Source organism: Cucumis melo, chromosome 9, assembly GCF_025177605.1.
Source record: "Cucumis melo cultivar AY chromosome 9, USDA_Cmelo_AY_1.0, whole genome shotgun sequence".
NCBI classification, from domain to species: domain Eukaryota; kingdom Viridiplantae; phylum Streptophyta; class Magnoliopsida; order Cucurbitales; family Cucurbitaceae; genus Cucumis; species Cucumis melo.
The window spans coordinates 17,468,078-17,488,761 of record NC_066865.1 but is presented as its reverse complement, the minus strand read 5'-3'; the positions used below and the strand labels follow the sequence as shown (position 1 = coordinate 17,488,761).

The window sequence follows — 20,684 nt, the reverse complement described above, 5'->3', positions numbered from 1 at the left end:
TAGTTCTAATATTTTTGAAAAAACTCTTGTTTGAACTTATGAGTGTGTAGCATTTAACTTTTTTGAAAAAGTCAAATAATTAATATAAGTAAGATGTTAAGTTTTGAATGTCGAGGATCAAGGTATATTACTATATATATATATTTTTTATATTTTAATGCTAAATCGATCTAGTTATCACCAATATCCATAATTTGAGAAAAACTTATCTTCTTTTAACAATATCATAGTCACTAATTCTTATTTCATATTTAAGACACATATTATACAGGAATTTAACAAAGTATTAAAGTACAGTTATCCCGCATAAAAAAAAAAAAAAAGAAAAAAAGAAAAAGAAAACGATAAACTCCAACCGCTATAAAAAAGTTTGTAGCTTCGGTTGCAAGTTGTCCCATAAATGCTTCTATTCTCAAGTCTTATAAATATTCCTTTGTAAATTATGAAAGATATTTGTATATTGTATCATTTATTGTATGAATTTTATAATACTAAATCTAAGATTTATTAGATTTACATATAATAGTAAAATTAGTTAAATTTTCATTAATATTAGAATTCAAAAGATTTTATAATGATAGATTTCTATTTCTATCTAAATAAATAAATATGGTTGATATAGTTTAAAATTGTGCTATATTTTTATGTGTATATATGAAAATGCTTACTATTTGAAACATAAGTTTAAAAGAATCTGTTGTGTCTAATCCAACCAACCCTCTGACTTTTTCTTCTTAATTTTTATTTTTTTTTAAAAAGAAAATTGTTAATTTTATTTTGAACTAATTATTTGTTAATGATTTTTATTTTGAACTAATCTCAAAAGGAGAATTGATATATCTCTTTCTGGAATCACAATCACTCACATCATATACATTTCATATACCACCATGAAACTATGTTGACTCCAACGGAAACGGATGAAATTTGGATAAGTTTTCTTTCGAATTTCATCACACCCATTTTTCTTTTCTCCTCGATTCAATTCAATTCAATTTTTTTCCCCAACTGACCCAATATTTTGAGCAATCAAAGAAAATCACATTTTCATAATAGCGTTTTCTCTTCGATTTGCCGTTTTTTCTCGGCTTCTTTTCCACCCAATTTCGTTGAAGATGGATGCGTTTTGCCGTTTTCGTCAACTCTTCAAAAAAATTTCGTTTATCAATGGACTTCTAGGCTTTTCTATTCGTCGTCATCAGATTTTCCTTTAAATTCATTAAACTATTGCCTCCTCCCTTTTTTGATCTCATGTTGTACGGTAAGCATCGATTTTGGTGTTTTTCAGCTTGTTTGTTTATTATGTTTATTTTGTTTTTGATTTGGTTGTTAGTGCGTTCTGACGATTTTGTTTTCATGCATCATGCACAGAAGGCATGAGGAGAATAATATTAATCTAGAATATATTCATTTCATTCGTCACTTTGTCATTCTGTAAGAACGATTTTCTATTCACTATGTTTTATTATGTTCTCTAAAACTTCAATGAGTGGATGAGTTAAGAGAACGGATGTTTGCAGATTTCCTCATTCTTTCATGATTTGTGTGCACATTATTTGACGCTGGAAATGTCATCCCAGCAGCAGAATTCTGATTCAAATGGCGTTTCAGGTATTTATCATCTCTGCAAATGATTATCCAAAGGCTTAGAGTATAGATAAAGATTTGAATATCAATATTCTCACTTGAGCAATTAATTATCCAATAGTCCAGTAGGAAGTTACAGCAGCCAAATGGCCAGTGGGGTGGGTTTGATAGTGTTGATTAAGTTAGTTAATTACTCACTCATAGGATTTCTCTTCCATTGAAAAGAGCAGCTGTCTCTATAATGGCATCAGTTTTTTGAGGATTTTTATGTTATTCCTCTAGGTCTTATTATTTAGAATTGGAGCCCCCTTTTGTATTCTTTAGCTTTGAGGCTTCTTTTGTTGGATTGTCTTTTTGTATGTTCTCTCCTTTTGTGTATTCTTTCATTTTCTCAACGACAGTTTGTTGCTATAGAAAAGTCTAAATATTGGGAAGATTTAGATACATTTATGAGAAGCTATTTCAACAATCTAGATCCTATTGACATATTCCATCCTCAAGAGCATGTGCTTCATAGTCAATATGGAAAAAAAATTTAGTTGCTATTCAAAGTGTGTTGATAGGTTTTCAAGGTTATCTTCAATGGAAGATTTTCGATTGTCTAGATACCGCTTCGAAGTTATATTGTAAGTGGAACAAGATATCACTAGAGATAGAATTGGTTCTTGGATGGAAAGGTGGAGGATGGGTGGAGAGACAGATCTAGTGTGATTGAATGGAAGATTGAACTGTTTCTTCAATACTTGAAATGTACGACATTCTTTTCACCATTTTAATCATTGAATGATATTATATTAAATTTGTCTTCACCTATTAGCTTAAGCTTTTGGGTCAATTGGTGATTTAAAATGGTATTAGAGTAGGTGGTCCACAAAGGTCTTATGTCAAGCCCCTACATCGTGGTTTCCTCCCCAATTGAAATTGATTCCTATTTGTGGTTCATTTTTCATGTTTCTAGCCCACAAGTGAGGGGGTATTAAATGATATAATATTAAATTTGTCTTCAACCACTAGCTTAAGCTTTTGGATCAATTGATGATTCAAGAGTAATCTCTCCTATGAGGTAGAAAATTCATATGATCGGCTGATCTTTCTTAAACCTTAATTTGGGATATTACAAAGTCAGTTCATTGAAGAATTTGTTCAAATACTTCCTTCAAGTGTGATGATGAACATATAATAACTAGAGTTTTTAATAGGTAACATGAGCATCAACACTAAAGACATTTATTTCTTCCTCTGAGATTGGAGATTCAAATTCTTGCCCCACATTTGTTGTATTAATTTTTTTCATAGTAATTAAGTCATAGATGGTTTTGATTTTTTTTTTTACTTCTTTTTAAATTTATTGAGATGAAACATTATGATGATCTGTTACATGAGTTATCTTCCCCATTTCTAAGGTTGAAGAACTGTTTTGGGTGTATTAGGTCTCTTATAGGCTCAGAAAACTACTGGGATTTGAATGCAGCTGTCCAATTTGATTATGTTTTGGAAATGTCTCACTTTAGGAAGTAGAATACCCGTTTGAATATTCTTTTTTGTTCCTGTTTTTGTTGTGGAGGTTGGAAATAAGGGTGTCGACATAATCATCTCAAACGTATAGGATTGGCATTTAGTGTACTACATGAGTCTCCTCTTCAACATACAGGAATTTGTACTGTAGCATTGTGGATAAATGCGTATTTGTCTCGACTCTTGACTGTTGGGACCTGTTCTCTGCTATCTAAATTCTTGGGTTATTGCTCATACAGCTTGAAAAAAGTTTGAATGTATCTATTGCTATTGTTTCCGATCTATGGAGAGCTCTGCTCGTGCATCTCCTTCGAGTTGAAATTTTCTTGACCCAATTCAAATGTGACAGGTGCCTGCCTCTTTGATCTCCTGTTTCCAGATTCAGAAATGCAAGGCTGGGACTGGAGTCGGATGCCCTCTGGTATTATATCTTTAATTCTCAATATCTTTATAACATAGCAGTATCACTTATTAAGGAATATTTTTGAAAGAGGGTGAAGCCAAATCTAGGAGGAAGTGTTAATTGTAGTAAATGTAATGTCTAGTCAAACTGCTGAGTCGTGATTATTGATCACTACAAAAATTCAACTTCAGGAGATAGATCACTGAGTTAGAAATATTTTAAGTTTAGTAAATGATCTTTTTCTGTAGATTTGGTAACAACATAATACTTATGGTATTATATCTTTAATTCTTCCACTCTTTTTCATTGCTTCAATTCTCTGTAATCTATTGTATTCAGATTCAGAAACACAACGCTGGAATTGGAAGAAGGACCAACAGCTTTCTGGTATTATATCTTTAATTCTTAATATCTTTATAACTGTAATGGCACTTATTGTAGAATATTATTGAAGTAGATGGAGCAAGATCTAGATCCTATACGGGTTGTAATTGTAGAAAATGTAAAATACTGTCAACCTGCTGGCTGTTGATTCTTTGACCAGTAATAAGTCTTCCATTCTGAAAAGGTATTAGTTAATTAGTGAACTGGGGATCATTTTCTCAATAAAAAGATATTTGTGAAGTTTGAGTGCTGTAGTGGTTGTGTGGAAGTAAGGTTCTGAAAGCAAAATTTTCAAGATAATTTTTAAAAGTAGTTTTAAGATTGAAAAGAAAAAAGTAGAAAATGAATACAATATTTTATTCTTTTCTTTTCATGTCGTTGTTTTAGGATTAAAAGTAGTATTATATATATATGATCATCATCTGTCTTTTGATTTAAATGTGATTTATTATTTGGCTGCTTTTACAAACAACTTGAAAAAATAAAAAAATAAAAAACTGTTAAAAGAAATCATTACAAAGCAGTCTTTAGAAACAAACTAAAAAAAGAAAGAAAGAAAAGAAAGAAAAGAAAAAAGAATAAACAAGGAAAGCCTTCGATTATCCTCTTAGTTTCCTTCTGTATGAGTGCTTTTCTTGAGGATGTCAAAAGAAATTAATTCAACCGAGTCAGTTCAGATTAGCTTCAAGGTATTAAAGCAGCCAAATTCTGGACTATGAACGACCACCTTCTTTTTTCATATTTTTATAATAAATCAAGCCTTCATTGAGGAAAACAATGAAAGGATACACAAGTCTACCATTAAAAAAAAGAAGAAAAAGAAGAAGAAAGGAAAAAAACCCACAAAAGGAAGCCCCAACCTAAACAAAAGGGCTCCAATCAGGTAGCAGAAGCCCAAAATGAAATGTTGAAGCTAGCAAGGGACCAAATATCACTCAGAGTCATCTCTCGATCCCCAAAGATTCGATCAAAAATTGCACACACCCCTGCCTGTCACAAAAAAATCCCCTCCCTGAAAGGCTAGAGGAGAAAGAGATCCTTGATTGTCTATCTGCAATCTTGAAAAGCATTGAAGTAATATCCAAACACCTCAAAGAAACAACTCCACTTTGCACTGGCTAAATCACACTCCGAACGAAGATAACAGGTCTCTGCTACCTCCTACATAAAAGCGTTCAGATGTACCAGGGCTCCAAGAATGAACATCCTTCCAACAAAGATAGCAAGTCCAGGATATGTGTTGTTTCCCTGTTGGTCAACAGATGAAAAAAAAGTGAAAAAAAGGCAGATTCTTAGAATGAAAAGGAATCAAAGCCACTAGGCGTAACATTGACGAGGACAACTAATATAACGGGGAAACAAGGAGCAAGTGGGTCTCTTCCCCAGCCACTTATCCTCCCAAAAGTAAGTATACCTTCCATATCCACCGGCCACCAAATTATGGACAAACTGAGAAAAGGACTGAACATCTGTTGAAATATCTTTCCACGAGTTTTGGAAGAATCTCTAACCACCACCGACTGTTCAAAAGGATGCGAACCATGCTTGCCAATAGTAATCTTCTGCCATAAGGTATCGGAATCATGATGGAATCACCACAACTATTTAGCTAGAAGGGCTCGACTCCTCACCCCCGCATATTGCCCACACTTAAACCACCTAGGTCCAGTGGTAGAAGGTTCAGAGGTAGAACCTTTCCCCTTCTCAATCCCCTCTGGGGGAAGTAATTTATTTTTATTTTCAATGGTTTTTAAAACCGCACTAAGAATCTTAAACTGGGTCAAGAAATCCATCAAGTGCCGCTTAGAACTGATTATGTTATGAGAAACCTACCACCCATTAAAAATTCTCTTTCTCCAAGAAGCAAGTCTCTTATGAACCTCATTAAAGACAAGGTCCGGCCATAATGCAGGACGCTTAGGATTATGCCCTGGAGGATTATGAATACCTAATTTTCCCAACACCTTGGGACTGGTTGAGGAGTGTAGACGTGTTTAGCAAACCTGGGACCCTGGGTACTTGATGTGCTTTGAAGCTGAAAAATATTATGTCATACATCAAAATCTAGAATGAGAAAGTGATTGGATGTTTGCTTTCTAAAATGTAGACTTTTGAAGATGAAGTCGGATAGCTTTTTTCGGAAGAAGTGAGTGACCTGACGGACTATAAAAAAAATTCCTGAATTGTTTGGTCTTTAGAAGGGTCTGTTTTTTTTCCCCTACAAGATCTGCCTTCCAGATTCTGGCCAGATATGGTTCTCATCTATGAGATCCCCAAGTTTAGCAAGACAGGCAAACAAGATTTGGAAGAATAAATGTCCAAATATGGTGAAAGTTCTTCATTGGTCTTTGGTCTACAAGAGCTTAAACACGGGTGACATAATGCAAAGAAAGTTCAGTGGCTGGTCTGTCTCTCTCTCTGGGTGCAATTTTGCTTAAACAAAGGAGAGTCGATTGACCTTTTGTTCCTCCATTGTGAGTTTGTGTCTCGGTTGTGGAATTTTGTTGTGGGGCTTTTAAGCATTTAATTTTATTTTAGTTCAAATTAAGTTCGAGTATATTTTGTTTTTCTCCAATTCTAATCCCTGCTGCATACATTGTATCTACTTTATTCGGTGTTGCAATGATTTTTCATTGATAACGAAACGGTCATTTGTTATTTTTATGTTCTTTGGAATGGTTTATGTTTATTAGTCTTATATCTTTGCTCGGCATGGTAGAGGAAGCCCTATGATTTATATTAATGCGTGTTGCCATCCACAGGCCCCCAGAAAAGGTTGGAAGATCTGTTGCAGCAATCTGGTAATATGTTTTGTGCAGATTGCGGATCACCGGATCCAAAATGGGTGTAAGTCTAAATGTTTTATTTAATAGCCAGTTTTTACTTTTAGTTATTTATTCATACAAGTTGCAAATTGACTCTCTTTCTCCTTTCAGTACTGAATGAATTGTAATGTGGTGTGTGGGAAATGTGATGAAAATTTTAAAAGCTCAGTGCTATTGAATTGTCCAAGGGAGAAGGTCCATTCCTTAGACTCAAATTTCTTCTGACATTAATAGAACAGTTTTTTCTGTTTTGTTTTTGTTTGTTTATTCCTTTTTTTTTCTTTCGTCCCCCTTTCGTCTGCACCCATGGTGAAGCTATTATCTCTTGGGAGTTCCTCCCTCTTATCAGTTATCCAGAGGTTGAATAGATGGATTAAACTTCAGCCAACTGACCAGTTTCATATATAGCATGCCTCTTTTAGTCCCTTTTATGGGGCACATGGAGGGAGAAGGGGTAGAGAAGTGCAATATGATTGTGTTGAGGTCTTTATTCTGATCGCTTCTAGAAGCAACAAATGGATTTTATTAGAGAATTGGATCTTAATCTACTTAGGCAGACCATTGAATCTCTTTAGGCCACTCTATATTACTCCTCCCAAGTCTCTTTAGTGTGTATAAATTACAAAAGGTGTTACTTTTATCAACCTTGGTAGGTGGTTTCTATGTCACACAAAATGAAAAAACTGTTACCTTTGATGTCTTGTTAGAATCAGTGGGCTTAAGCCCAAGGATAGATTTGCCCTAATATTCTTTTCTTTTTTACAATAAGCTCCTGTTGTTTTTTTATTATAACCCAATTGTATCTTTTGTGATTATTAGAAAATAACATGAGAAAACAATACCGTGGTTTTTCTCCCCGCACCTTGGTTTCCACGTAAACTTCTGTATTATTTTTTTGTCGTTACTTTCAATATGGTATCAAAGTGGGATATTGACGAGACGCAAGACAACACGACTCTTGATCATCCCGAACAGAGGAGACTGCTGGAACTATTGCCGACATCCACACTGTCATTGGCAGGACTCTGCCTTGGACACGAGAATCGCCACGATGGAGGACTTCCGCTGCATTCTAAGCATGCCAATCGGCTCAAATCCTCAGCTGCACGTGCCACCAACCTCTTATACTGCCCTTAACCAGTCGCAAACGTCCACATATGTGCCGATCTGTTGTCCTCAACCAGCCGCAAACATCCGTTGGCCTTTGATCTGCTTTGCCCAACTGCAACCACTTTCGATCTAACCTCAACCGTCGTTCCGTGCCCAGTTGTCAGTCCTTGTCCACTCGCAAACCCTAGCCTCCTTTACCACCTTGCTGCAAACCCTAGACCTTGTTGCTGCAAAACCTAGATCTAGCACTAATTTTGCCACTATCCTGCTGCATCCTACCACTTTGCCGCAAACCCTAGATCTAACCAACCTTACAGCAAACCAAGTCCTACACCACTGTCGGACTAGATACTATACCTCTGTGAAAACTCTACCCAATTGTCACCCTGGTGTTGGTAATCCTCATGCCCAATCGACATTGAGATTGGTGAATCCTCGACTCAGTCTAAACCTCATGTGCAAGGCATTTCTCAAGGTACCACCTAACAACAACTGGACATGCTCCGACAACAGACTGCGACATTCAAGGCAAAGTTAGGAGCTCCTACAAACATTCCTAATCATGGCATTCCTACAACCTTATCGATGTATTCCGAGAATCCGTAACTTCGTTCCCTAATTTGTCATCTTCTAATACAATGACATAGTTTACAAGATTTTTTACAAGGGAGAAAATGAATGGCCATGGTCCCAATCTTTGAAATGATTCTGGAGGGGTGCCACAAATTTGGTTTTTTGACAGGGAAGATACCCCGTCCTCCACTAGGAGATCCCATGAACGCTACTAAAAAAGGGAGGATTCTTTTATTCGAGCCACGTTAATCAACATTATGGAGCCATAGATTGGCAAGCCCTTGGTGTATGTTGCAACTACTAAGGACATTTGGGATACAACTCAAAAATTGTAGTCGAAGCGCCAGAATGCCTCTCGTCTCTACACATTGCGAAAACAAGTCCATGAATGCAAGCAGGGGACAATGCATGTAACATTCTATTTTAACAAACTTTCTCTGATTTGGTAGGAAATGGATCTTTGCAAAGAAATGGTTGGAACTATCCCAATGATGGCATATGGTATTGAATTAAAGAGACTGATAGAATATATGACTTCCTTGCTGGTCTCAATTTGAAGTTTGATGTAATCCATGGGCGTATACTGGGCCAGAGGCCTATTCCTTCCCTGATGGAGGTTTGTTCTGAAGTTCGCCTTGAGGAGGACCGCACAAGCGCCATGAATATTCTGACTACCCACTCAATTAATTTTGCTGCCTTCAATGCAAGGTCCTTTACTCATGACAGCGAGAAGCACAATGACAAATTGGTCCCTATTTGTGAGAATTGCAAGAAATAGTGGCACACTAAGGAACAGTGTTGTAAACTACATGGTTGTCCCCCAGGAGGTAAGAAACAACCTCTCAATGACAAACAGAATTCAGAGCGGGCCTATATGAGTGAGTCTACTGGACCTTTTCAACCACTTGTAAACCAGAACTCAGAGCAAGCCTATGTCAGTCCTTCAGTCTTATTAGTGTTGATGGGAAGAACCCCTGGATTCTGGACTTTGGCGCTACATATCATCTAACAAGTTCCTCTAAGCATTTTGTGTCATATTTTCCTTGTGGCGGTAATGAAAAAATCGGAATTGTCGATGGCTCATTGGCCTTTATTGCTAGGAATGGGCAAGAGTTTTCCTTTGAAAGGCCATCCTTACATAATGTGTTGCATGTGCCTAAAATATCTTATAATTTGCTGTCTATAAGCAAGATTACTCGTGAGTTGAACTGTAAAGCAACCTTCTTGTTTGATTCTGTTTCTTTTCAGGACTTGAGCTCGGGGAGGGGATGATTGGCACTGCCAGCACAATAGGGGACTCTACCTCCTTGACGATGATGCTTCCTCTAGTAGAACCTCTAGAACTGGTCTTTTATCTTCGTACTTTACTTCTGAAAAAGACTATATGTTGTGGCATCTCCATTTGGGCCACCCCAATTTTCAATATATGAAACATTTATTTTCCCATCTCTTCTCTAATGTTGATGTCTATACCTTACCTTGTGATGTGTGTATTCGGGCAAAATAACACCGACCCTCCTTTCCCTCACAACCATACAAACCAACCAACCTTTCACTCTTAGCCATAGTGATATGTAGGGACCATCCAAGGTTACTATTGCCTCTAGAAAATGGTGGTTTGTGACCTTCATTGATGACCATACTTGTCTTATTTGGGTCATTCTCATCTCTGAAAAATCCAATGTCACCTCCACTTTCAGGGACTTCTATCACACCGTAGAAACGCAGTTTAATGCAAAAATTGCAATTCTACGAAGTGACAATGGTCGTGAGTTTCAAAACCATTTCCTTAATGAGTTTCTGTCCTCCAAAGGGATTGTTCACCAGAGCTTTTGTGCTTACACACTCCAACAAATGGGGTTGTCGAGAGAAAGAACCGTTGCCTTCTGGAAGTAGCCTATTCACTCATGTTGTCTACTTTCCTTCCCTCCCATGTCCTCCAACTCCAAACCCCCTCGAATGTCTCATAGAGTCCTATCCCTTACCCGTCTCATCCATGATATTCCTCTCCGGTTGTTCGGGTGTACTGCATATGTGCATAACCATGGCCCTAGCCAGACCAAATTCACTCCTCGGGTTCAGGCGTGTGTGTTTGTTGGGTATCCTCTTCATTAAAGGGGCTATAAATGTTTTCATCCTCTCCCATAAGTACTTTATCTCCATGGACGTCACCTTCCTTGAGGATTGTCCTTTCTTTCCCGTTAGCCTACTTTGAGGGGAGAGTGTGAGTGAAGAACCTTACTGTCTGGGTCTCTTAGAGTCTATTAGTTATACTCTTGTCTCTTGACCTGTACTTGATCCTGAATTCCATAACATGAACCTACAAACCAAGTTCCATTGTTAACCTACTATAACAGGAATCTCAGAAAGGAAGTTAGGTCCCCTATTGCTCACCTGACTCCAGTCTAAGATTCCGAATTATCACAAGATCAAGGTATGACTAATTCTAATGATTCATATGTTGACAGTAAAATAGCTAAGAATGACAAGTTCGACATAACTATTCCTGAAGAAATGGGTGAAAAGTGCAGTGTTGATGAGATTAAGGTCATGGTAGAAACGACAGGTGATGAGGCTAGACCGGATCATTCAAGTAATCTAGATGAGTATGATCCTTCTCTTGACATCCCTATTGTGCTGAGGAAAGATACCAGGTCCTGCACGAAACACTCCATTTGTAACTACGTTTCCTATGAGAACCTATCACTATAGTTCTGAGCCTTTACAGCCAACCTTGACTCTACCATGATATTTAAAAATATTCACATTGCTTTAAGTGCCTTGAGTGGAAAACTACAGTTATGGAAGAGACTAAAGTTCTTGAAAAGAACAGGACTTGGGAGATTTGTACTCCCTAAGGGATATAAAATTGAGGGATGTAAATGGGTGTTTACTCTCAAGTACAAGGCAGATGGAACTCTTGACATACACAAGGTTAGGTTAGTTACAAAAGGGTTTACTTAGACCTGGGAGTCGATTACGCTGAAACTTTTTCCCCAGTTGCAAAATTATACATCGTCAGAGTCCTATTATTTATTCCTGTGAATAAGATTGACCCCTATATCAGCTAGATATTAAGAATGCGTTATTTAATGGTGAGGAGGTCTAGATGAGCCCCCTTCTAGGGTTTGAAGCCCAGTTTGATCATCGGGTTTGCAAACTTCAAGAATCCTTGTATGGGATAAAATAGTCACCAAGAGCATGGTTTGATAGGTTTACTACCTTTGTCAAGTCCTAAGGGTATAGTCAGGGGCACTCTGATCAAATTTTGTTAATGGAAATCTCCAAGGCTGGGAAGATCGCCATGTTGGTCGTATTATTTGGGGACGACACCGTTGAGATCATCCAACTGAAAAAGAAGATGGGTGGTGAGTTTGAAATTAAAGACTTGAAAAATATGAAGTATTTCTTTGGGATGGAGGTAGCTTGATCAAAAGATGGTATCTGTGTATCTCAAAGAAAGTATACACTTGATTTGCTGACTGAAACATGCATAAGGATGTCATCCTGCTAATACCCACACTGACTTCAGCTGTAGACTTGGAAATTCAGGTGATAAAGTTCTAATTGACAAAGAAAAATATATGTGGGAAAATTGATCTACTTGTCCAGATATACCCATACTAGACCGGATAAATCCTACGTTGTGAGTGTCGTTAGCCAGTTCATGCAGGCCCCCTATGAAGAACACATGAAAGCTGTTAACAAAATTCTGAGGTGTACTTGAAGGGTTGATGTTTAGGAAGATCGACAAAAGGTGTATTGAGGATTATACTAATTCTGACTGGGTAGGATAAATTGTATGGGGCAATCTCGTAACTAGGAGGAGTAAGAAGCAAGGGGTTGTGACCAGAAGCAGTGTTGAAGCAAAGTACATGACTATGAATTTGGGATATGTGAGGAGATTTGGCTACAGAAGGTTTTATCTGGCCTTCACCAAGACTATGAGGTACAAATGAAATTATTCTGTGATAATAAGGTGGCTATTAAAATCGCTAACAATCCAATGCAACATAATATAACTAAATACGTGGAGATTGATAGACACTTTATTAGAGAAAGACTGGACAACGGTAGCATATACATTTCTTACATTCTCTCGAATCAATCGAGTTTTGATTCATGTATTAGCAAGTTGGGCCTTTTTTATATTTACTTACCAACTTGAGGGGAGTGTCTAATTAGTGGGCTTAAGCCCAAGGGTAGTTTTGCCTGATATTTTTTCCTTTTTTACAATAAGCTCTTGTTGTCTTTTTATTATTCCCTAATTTTATCTTTTGTGATTATTAGAAAATAATAAGATCAAACAATACCGTGGTTTTTCTCCCTGCACTAGGGTTTCCACTTAAACTTGTGTGTTATCTTTTTGTCGTTACTTTCAATATATCTACTGACACTTCTTCTCAGCATACATTTCAATATCGAGAGTTCAGTTTTTTGTTCTTAACCTCTGGTTTATGGATGTAGATCGTTAAATTTGGGAGTGTTTATTTGTATAAAGTGCTCTGGAGTACACAGAAGTCTTGGAGTTCACATCTCTAAGGTTTTTCCTTCTTTTCTTTTTTTTGTGGCTTTTTTATTGTCATAATAGCAAACACATAAAGTACATCTCGACCAGGCTGCTTGATGACATGGTTGCTTTAGTTAAGCTTTACATGTTACAAAAAATATATGGTACTGGACGTTATCATAAAGTAGGTCAGCTAATCAACATTGCTGAAGAACATTTGTCAAAGAGTTCTAATTCTTTTTCCTAAAGAAATTGCTTTTAGAATTTGGCTAAGAATTCAAATGGTGGTTAATAGGGTCTGCAGTAATTTCTGTTAACTATTTTCATATTGATCTTGAATTTCAATACTGAAGGTTCCATATCATGCAATGCATATATGATCTAAATTTATCAAAAATAAATGCCAGGTTTTCTCAGTGAAACTAGATAATTGGACGGATGAGCAAGTCAATACTTTCACGAGCATGGGTGGAAATATAGATGTAAACAGGAAGTATGAAGCTGGCATCATCGATTTGAGCCGAAAACCGAAACCAGATTCTTGTATAGAGGAGCGCTTTGATTTTATAAGGTATTGCTAGCACATGTTTTTAATGTATCAAGGAATTTGAAATATTGAGGTCATTCTATTAAAGAATCACATTTCTTGTATATTCAGGAGAAAGTATGAACTGCTACAATTTTATAACGCCAGTAGTAGTCAAAGTTCTAGTGATAATAACTCATTTAGTAAAAGAAGTTCATCATGCCCACAAAGTAGTAACTCTTCAAGCAAGAATAGTAGCCACGACAAAAGACACTATGAGAAACAAGCTACTAGGCATCGCATTGGCCATGCATTTCGTAACAGTCGGGGAAGACGAGATGGTGACCACCACCACAAGAATTTTGAGAAGAGCAGCCTTGCAGTCTCAAGACAAGCATCGGTAATAACTGATTTTTCTATTACTCGATTATGGATTTTTCTTATTGATGATTTTATTTTCTTAAGTATTTAAGTTATCCGAGTATGATAGAGATCAAACACCCCATTTCATTTTGGAATTTTTGGTTACTGTTGAGGAAATGAAATCGATAGAAAAAAAATAAATGTTGCGGAAGCAAATCAATGTATCAATCTTTGTTAAACAAAGAAAGGAAAATAAAGAGCGAGTGAAATCTAATGAAGGAATGAACTTTTTATTGAAGTAGAAAAATGTTAGGGAAGGAACCTAATCAATCCAATGACTAAAGAATCACGATTCATTAAAATAGAAACTCTAACTTAAATCTTATATCTAATATCATTTTTAGATATTAAACTAAAAATTAAATCTAATAGTAAATTCAAGAAACTTAAAGCCAACTAAACCGATACATAATTAGGAAAGACTTGAAATCTCAACGGCTACCATTCTTCTACCAATTTAAGATATTGGAAGCAAACTTCTTTGAGGACCCAAATTGAGGATTACATAATATAATAGGGATCATATGATTTATTGAGCCATAAAAATATGTTTGTTTAAGTTGTGCGCAATACATTCTAGATGAGGGCACTGAATCTGCCCACTTACAAGTTCTACTTAGTTCAAAATGGCCTGATTAGCCTACTGATTTAAATGCATACCATGGCATGTCCTCCAACGAAAAGTTGAAAAGTTATAGCTGGAACTTTGAGCTTGCACTAGCAGTCTAGTTTATGTTGGAGTCTTGAAGATTAGAGACTGAAACCCTAAGGGCTAAAGAGGATGCACGTTGGAAATAAAAGCAAAGCAACTGTTGTGGCTTAATTTTTTTTGGTTTGATATGGATGTTGGATCTTATTACATCAGACGTAATGTTTGTAGGCAGGTATGGTTGAATTTGTTGGCTTGATTAAGGTCAATGTGGTTAGAGGGACAAACCTAGCTGTCCGAGACGTGGTGACCAGCGATCCCTATGTAATTCTCTCGTTAGGGCATCAAGTGAGCCTCTCTTATATACCTTTGTTGTGAAGATTGGTATCAGCTACTTTGTTATTTGGCATTGCTAATATTGTTGTATGTTGCAGTCTGTGAGGACTCGTGTCATAAAGAACAACCTAAACCCAGTTTGGAATGAGAGCCTAATGTTGTCGATTCCTGAGCATATCCCTCCACTAAAACTGGTAAGCAACAACATATTTTTGGCGAATGTTAGAACCTCATGGAAGGAGACCGTGATTTCAATAACTAAATCAAAATTCAAGTACTGTTTTGTAGAAAGTTAAGTCTCTTATTCCAAATTCACCACTGTTTTTTTTCACTGAAAGCGTCTTCATCAAGGACCCTATTGCATACTCATGCATTTAAGCTTCTGATTGCATTTGATCATATACAGTTAGTAAGATGGCAAAAAAGAAAATGTTACCAAACAATATATTATGCAAGCTTCATCAAGGAACCTCTTGTATGATCATGTTCTTAGGCTTCTGATTGTACTAAATCAGATACCAAATGATGATTTCTGCAGCTTCATCAAAGAACCTCTTGTATGATCTTATGTTCTAAAGCTTTTGATTGTATTAGATCATTTCCAAAGTTAGTAAGATACCAAATGATGAATTCTGCAGCTTGTCTATGATAAGGACACGTTTTCAACTGATGATTTTATGGGTGAAGCTGAAATTGACATTCAACCATTGGTCGCAGCGACCAAGGCGTATGAGAAGTCCACAATTGATGAATCAATGCAGTTGGGAAAATGGGTGGCAAGTAATGACAATACTTTGGTAAAAGATGGAATCATTAACCTTGTAGACGGAAAGGTCAGACAGGACATATCTCTTAGATTGCAGAATGTGGAAAGAGGTATCCTCGAGATTGAACTAGAATGCATTCCTCTTACGCAATAGCAGCTGATGCGTGGTGAAGTTATTGAAAATCATATCATTTTAGTTCCAAAAGAACTATTTTATATTAAGTCAATTTCTTTGTTGGCTATGATGGAGGAGGGCACCTTCAAATGGGCTTTTCATAGCAAGGGGAAAAAAAAAAGAGATAACGTTCCTTGTGTAGCTGTTGTATATTATTGATATTTGTGATGTGTAAATAAGATGTGGTGGAATATATGATAGATTAATCTGCCCTTGTTTATGTATGCCATGTTTGTTTATTTATTTATCTTTACAAATTAAGAAAAAGGAACAAGAGATCTCTTGACTACTTAACGTAGTTTAGTACTACGAGAGGTTGCAATTGTTTGGACTCAAATAATTTGGTCTTTGTTTCTTAGTTTTATAAAATCTCTAGCAACAAGGGAATTGTTAAGGCATTCGGTTACCTATCTATTGGTTGATATTATTGTATTCTTGTGATCATCCTTCACTAATTTTGATCTAAAAAATTATATAAGGGGATTCTGAAAAGGACTTGTTAATATTTCATGGGGGACTGTCAGAAATAATGTTCCATTCAAGAATATCATTCTGGTACTCAAAGTTTGGGTTAGTCAAAATTTAGTCTTTGTGCCTACAATAACTCTTAAAAAAATAGTCTAGTTAGTTTAACGATAGTTTTTTTTCTGATTAACCAAAATTCTATTAAATTTATTTATAAATCGTAGAAAAAATACTTGCATGAAAATTGTTTCTAATTATTCTCAATATTTACTATTACAGTAGAATAAAATTTAAAGTGAGGAGACTAGAATGGTATTTCATGTAGTTTTCTTTCATAGGAAAAATGGTTTAACCTATTAAACTTCTCTCCATGCTGTCTGTTGTAAAAGATGTTAGAGCTTAATGTCGGATCTTTGGAATACTAAGAAACTAGATGTTTTAATCTTCCATGTTGTGAAGTAAAATAAATTAAAACAAAACCAATGAGTTTATAAACCAAACCAAACCTTCCGTGACTAGGAGCTTTTAACTTAATTCTTACCTAAAATCAGAAAGAAAGCAAATTAGGACATGTTTGATAATGTTCCTATTCTTTGTTCCATGTTTCTTCTTTTCTTAGAACAAAAAACACCTCTCCTACCTATGATGCTTTAGAGAAAAATTCACAACGAAAAGGAAGATGAAAATTATGGATCCGACGAAGAGGAAGAGTCGACAAAAACTATGGATCCAACGAAGAGGAACAATCAGGCAAAAACTATGGATCCGTCGAAGAGGAACAATCCAGCAAAGAGGAAGAGTCCGGGATGTAGAGGGAATACGATACGAGGCGAAGGAAGACGGTGAGTGAAAGAGGAATAGAATGATTATTTGGGGAAGACGATGGAGATAAGAGGAAAAAGAAACCAATAAAAATAATTAAGAAAAAGGAAAAGAAAACAAATAAAAGTAATTGAGAAAAAGGAAAAGGAAACGAATAGAAATAAATTGAGAAGAAGGAAACCAATAGAAATAATTGAGAAACGAAACAGAAGAAACTAAAATGATTCCTTATAAAATGAGAAACGTTTCTACTTTTTCTTAAAACGAGAAACAAGGAACGTCACCAAATACCTCTGTTTCTTCTGAAAATGAAAACAGAAACCAAAACGTTTCCAAACGGACCCTTAGAAGCTAAGAGATCTGGTTTTGGGACCTTGATTTATATGTAAAGATCTTTATCAACTTAGAAACTATACATATGATTCAATTTCAATCCTAAAAGCATATCAAGGTCTAAAATGATATTCAAATCAAATAATTGATCAAGTATAGCGAGTTCATGTTCATCAATATCCTTAGCAAAAATAACTACATTTGTTTACCTACCTTAGCAGTAGCACTACCTAGTGAACCCTCGGTCCATCATAGTTGTGATATAAAGATCAATCTACGCCTAAAAATGAGAAAAATATGGTCATCATAAAGTAATGTAAATCGCTAATCTCGACTCTCGGGGAGGCTGTTCCCTAGCAGTAGCATATCTTAGAACATGATTCTCTTACGGCCTTGGACGGGATCTGTTCTATAGGTTACACCACTCATACAGTCATGTCCTTGAGATTGTCTGGGTGTGGAACGAAATTATTACCATACTGAGGAAAGTGAGTCAAGTTTGGCACAAGCGATAAACACTCCTATATTTGGCATTTTACCAAATTTTTGAGATAAAGAACAAAATCCATGTTCAATCATGACAATGAATTTACCTGGCTGTTTATTCAATCACCAAGCAATGTCCTTCAAAGATCTATGAATTTCAGCTCCAGTGGTGAAACAGGGCTGAAAAAATGCCAACTTGAATCATGAAATGCACCAAAATAATCATCTGAAACTGTCTTGATTTTGATCTCCCGCACGAACTTTCTCGAGGCCAAGATGAAATTTGATGAATCAACAACGGGTGAGTTCTTGAATTCAGATACAAACTGTTCATAAATCTCAAAGCTATTCCCAAACAACATAATATGATTCAACAGCTTCACCTTCCAATTTTCCTGTAAAAGATTGTTGTACAACTCTGCTTCACAATGGGGCATGAAGAACATCGTTGGCTTCTCTGCACATCGTCTTCCTTGTTCATTAACTGATAGAACAGAACAACCAAAGGATTCCATTAATCGACATTCAGTTGCAGAAAGAATTGGATCAAACACCTCCAAACTTTCAATCCAACTAAATTTTCTCTTCAACAATATCGCAAGACTGAGCTGCAATCGAGGATTTTCATAATTCTCAATGCTTCCTACGCCATAGATAACCACCCCCATCTTTGACTCCGAGTCCAAAACCCTATTTAACGATTCCAAGAATGGCACTGTTTCAAGCTCCTCTACAAGAGTTCGATAAAATTGGGAACTCTCAAGTTTTTTGATACACATTTCCATCTTCTGCAACAGTTTTGATTCTCTAATTGTATCATTAGCCTGATCAGTGGGAGACCAAGTCCGTTGATCTTCTCGATTCCTGAGCTTCGGGAAATTTTTCCTCTGCTTGCCACGACGTGGAAGAACAACCGTCCAGTCACCATTATTTGACTGATCTGGAATGGCGACAGTTTTTGCGGACGCTGCCATCCCGTCGAGGTCTGATTACAGTTTCTCGTTCCTAACCTATAGAATTATCAAGAAAGCAACATGAAAATTACGCATTAAATCAAAAGATTCAGCGCCATCAAAGTACTGCTGAACAACTAAGGGAAGATTCAGAGTAAACTAGGTTAAGATTCAATGGAAGGATCGCCAAATTGAATGGCGAGCACAGAATTGTATCTAGAAAACGAAATAAGGAAGAAGGTGAAGAAGATTCAGTGGAATGAAATCGAAGTCAGTAACAAAAAACATGAACAGAAAAAATTTGAGTCGGAGAATGGAGAATGAATTAAAAAGGATTTTGATTCACAAACCTGATTGGTTTTCGATTGTTCTCTTTCGTGGATGCACAAGGCAGCGGATTTGATTCCAGTGGTGGTTCATGGTTGTACGGCAGTCAGCATCTCTAGCTTTTGAAAAATAGAATCTATGTTGATATGTAGATGGGGAAGCCTAATGGGCCATTTGGGGAAGAGTAAGTTATGGATAGCTCCAAATATAGGTTATATTCAAAATAACAAAGTATATAGTAATATTTTAAAAAAAATGTAAATATAGCAAAATTTGTCAAAATCTATCAATGATAGGAGTATATCAACTTCGTTCATTTCATCGGTCACTGATAAATATAGCAAAATCTTTCATACAAACTCAGTTCATTTCATAAAGTTAAGTTTTAAATCGTTATATTGTGGCTTGTTTCTTTCTTTTGTCCTTGTGTCATTCACATATCCTCACCCCGTTAAAGCAATGCAAATAGAAATTTGAATACGATATGCACAAATGAATTGAATTACTTCAAATATGGTTCACATAACAATAGAATTACAAAACACACGAAAAGGTATAAAAACAGTAAACATAGCAGACAGACAACAAAACTAACAAGACAAACAAAGGAACGTGGGCAAGCACTCATGGGTTTTCTTGGAGAATCACCGTGCAGTAGTCGAACTTCAGCTCATCAGATACCTCAAGGAATGCTTTCATGTCGTCGACATTATGCATCAAAACACGCATACAGAGGCACTTGTTGATTCTACTAAGTTCAGGGATGGCCTGTAATTGTCGAACGACCTCCTGCCGTATCGTGCTTCATCTTGATTCCTTAAGATTGACCCGTCTGTAATGCGGTTGAGCTGATCATTAGTGTACTCCATGGCATTTTGAATTATGTCAACAGTCTCTGCAGGCTGACCGTCCCTCTTCCTCTTTGACCCGCTTGAAGCATTCCTACCATCACTTGACCGCTTAGGTTGATTGCCACAAATTCTTCACGCGACATGTTTAGTCCCTGACTAAACATAGTAGGGATCTTCATATTATTGCCATCGCCAGCAGCAATTCCCTCGTACCCAAAAGGGACATTCGACCCACATCTGCAAATGTCTCCGAGCGCCCTTTCGTCGCACGCTCTCCTAAAGATGTAGGAAAGGTTGTTGTAATGGGGAAAGGATCTGTTTAGTAGGTCCTTCGCAGCAGGATGATTCTGTTCAAGTGTTAAAGTGGATGAAGTTTAGTTTAGCTTCTATTATAGACGAGTAAAGGAAAAGACAGCGTACCTTCACCCAATTGTCGAATTCATCCTTTTCGGCAACAGTGCACTTCAATTCATTGTTCCAGCCAAAACCATTGTTGGACGGGCCCTGCATCTAGATATAGTGTGGAACGTTTTCTTCATCGTTTTTATACGACTATCGGTAGTTGTGGCCTGGATGTTACGACATGGCATCTTCTGAGCCATCATTCTTGCAAGTTAACTATGGTACCCGAGTCTAACGGTGCCATTGTCGGACTATCAACCACT

At 36.6% G+C, this 20,684-nt stretch overlaps 2 protein-coding genes across 7 annotated transcripts; one reads left to right on the top strand and one right to left on the bottom strand.

Moving 5' to 3' along the window:
- The first annotated feature begins 785 nt into the window (after positions 1-785).
- LOC103503228 (probable ADP-ribosylation factor GTPase-activating protein AGD11) lies at positions 786-16,006 on the top strand. Of its 4 annotated transcripts, none has more exons than XM_008467377.3 (12): positions 786-1,261; positions 1,375-1,434; positions 1,521-1,611; positions 3,452-3,523; positions 3,845-3,892; positions 6,652-6,736; positions 12,865-12,940; positions 13,315-13,478; positions 13,566-13,833; positions 14,737-14,853; positions 14,940-15,035; positions 15,480-16,006. In XM_008467377.3, exons 3-12 carry the CDS (start codon positions 1,569-1,571, stop codon positions 15,759-15,761), a joined length of 1,251 nt encoding a protein of 416 aa, XP_008465599.1. In that variant the 5' UTR covers positions 786-1,261; positions 1,375-1,434; positions 1,521-1,568; the 3' UTR covers positions 15,762-16,006. The 4 variants fall into 4 exon arrangements, with proteins under 4 accessions (XP_008465599.1, XP_008465595.1, XP_050946268.1 ...); XM_008467373.3 differs by having other exon boundaries at positions 838-1,261; positions 1,372-1,434; XM_051090311.1 differs by having other exon boundaries at positions 867-1,261; positions 1,372-1,434; positions 15,559-16,006.
- On the bottom strand, positions 4,599-19,347 carry LOC103503243 (protein SENSITIVITY TO RED LIGHT REDUCED 1). Of its 3 annotated transcripts, none has more exons than XM_008467384.3 (3): positions 19,192-19,347; positions 17,996-18,898; positions 4,599-5,137 (listed from the first exon to the last, which is right to left on the bottom strand). In XM_008467384.3, the coding sequence occupies exon 2, from the start codon at positions 18,860-18,862 to the stop codon at positions 18,029-18,031; it is 834 nt and encodes a 277-aa protein (XP_008465606.1). In that variant the 5' UTR covers positions 18,863-18,898; positions 19,192-19,347; the 3' UTR covers positions 4,599-5,137; positions 17,996-18,028. The 3 variants fall into 3 exon arrangements, with proteins under 3 accessions (XP_008465606.1, XP_050946270.1, XP_050946269.1); XM_051090313.1 differs by lacking the exon at positions 4,599-5,137 and adding an exon at positions 17,497-17,853; XM_051090312.1 differs by lacking the exon at positions 4,599-5,137 and having other exon boundaries at positions 17,497-18,898.
- Between the last annotated feature and the right edge of the window lie 1,337 nt (positions 19,348-20,684).

Bases quoted from the DNA above. Each gene is read 5' to 3' on its own strand.
- LOC103503228 (XM_008467377.3), top strand. From the start codon at position 1,569: ATGTCATCCCAGCAGCAGAATTCTGATTCAAATGGCGTTTCAG. The intron at 3,524-3,844 runs GTATTATATCTT...TATTGTATTCAG, and splicing joins CTGGAGTCGGATGCCCTCTG to ATTCAGAAACACAACGCTGG. The intron at 6,737-12,864 runs GTAAGTCTAAAT...TTATGGATGTAG, and splicing joins TCACCGGATCCAAAATGGGT to ATCGTTAAATTTGGGAGTGT.
- LOC103503243 (XM_008467384.3), bottom strand. From the start codon at position 18,862: ATGGCAGCGTCCGCAAAAACTGTCGCCATTCCAGATCAGTCAAATAAT.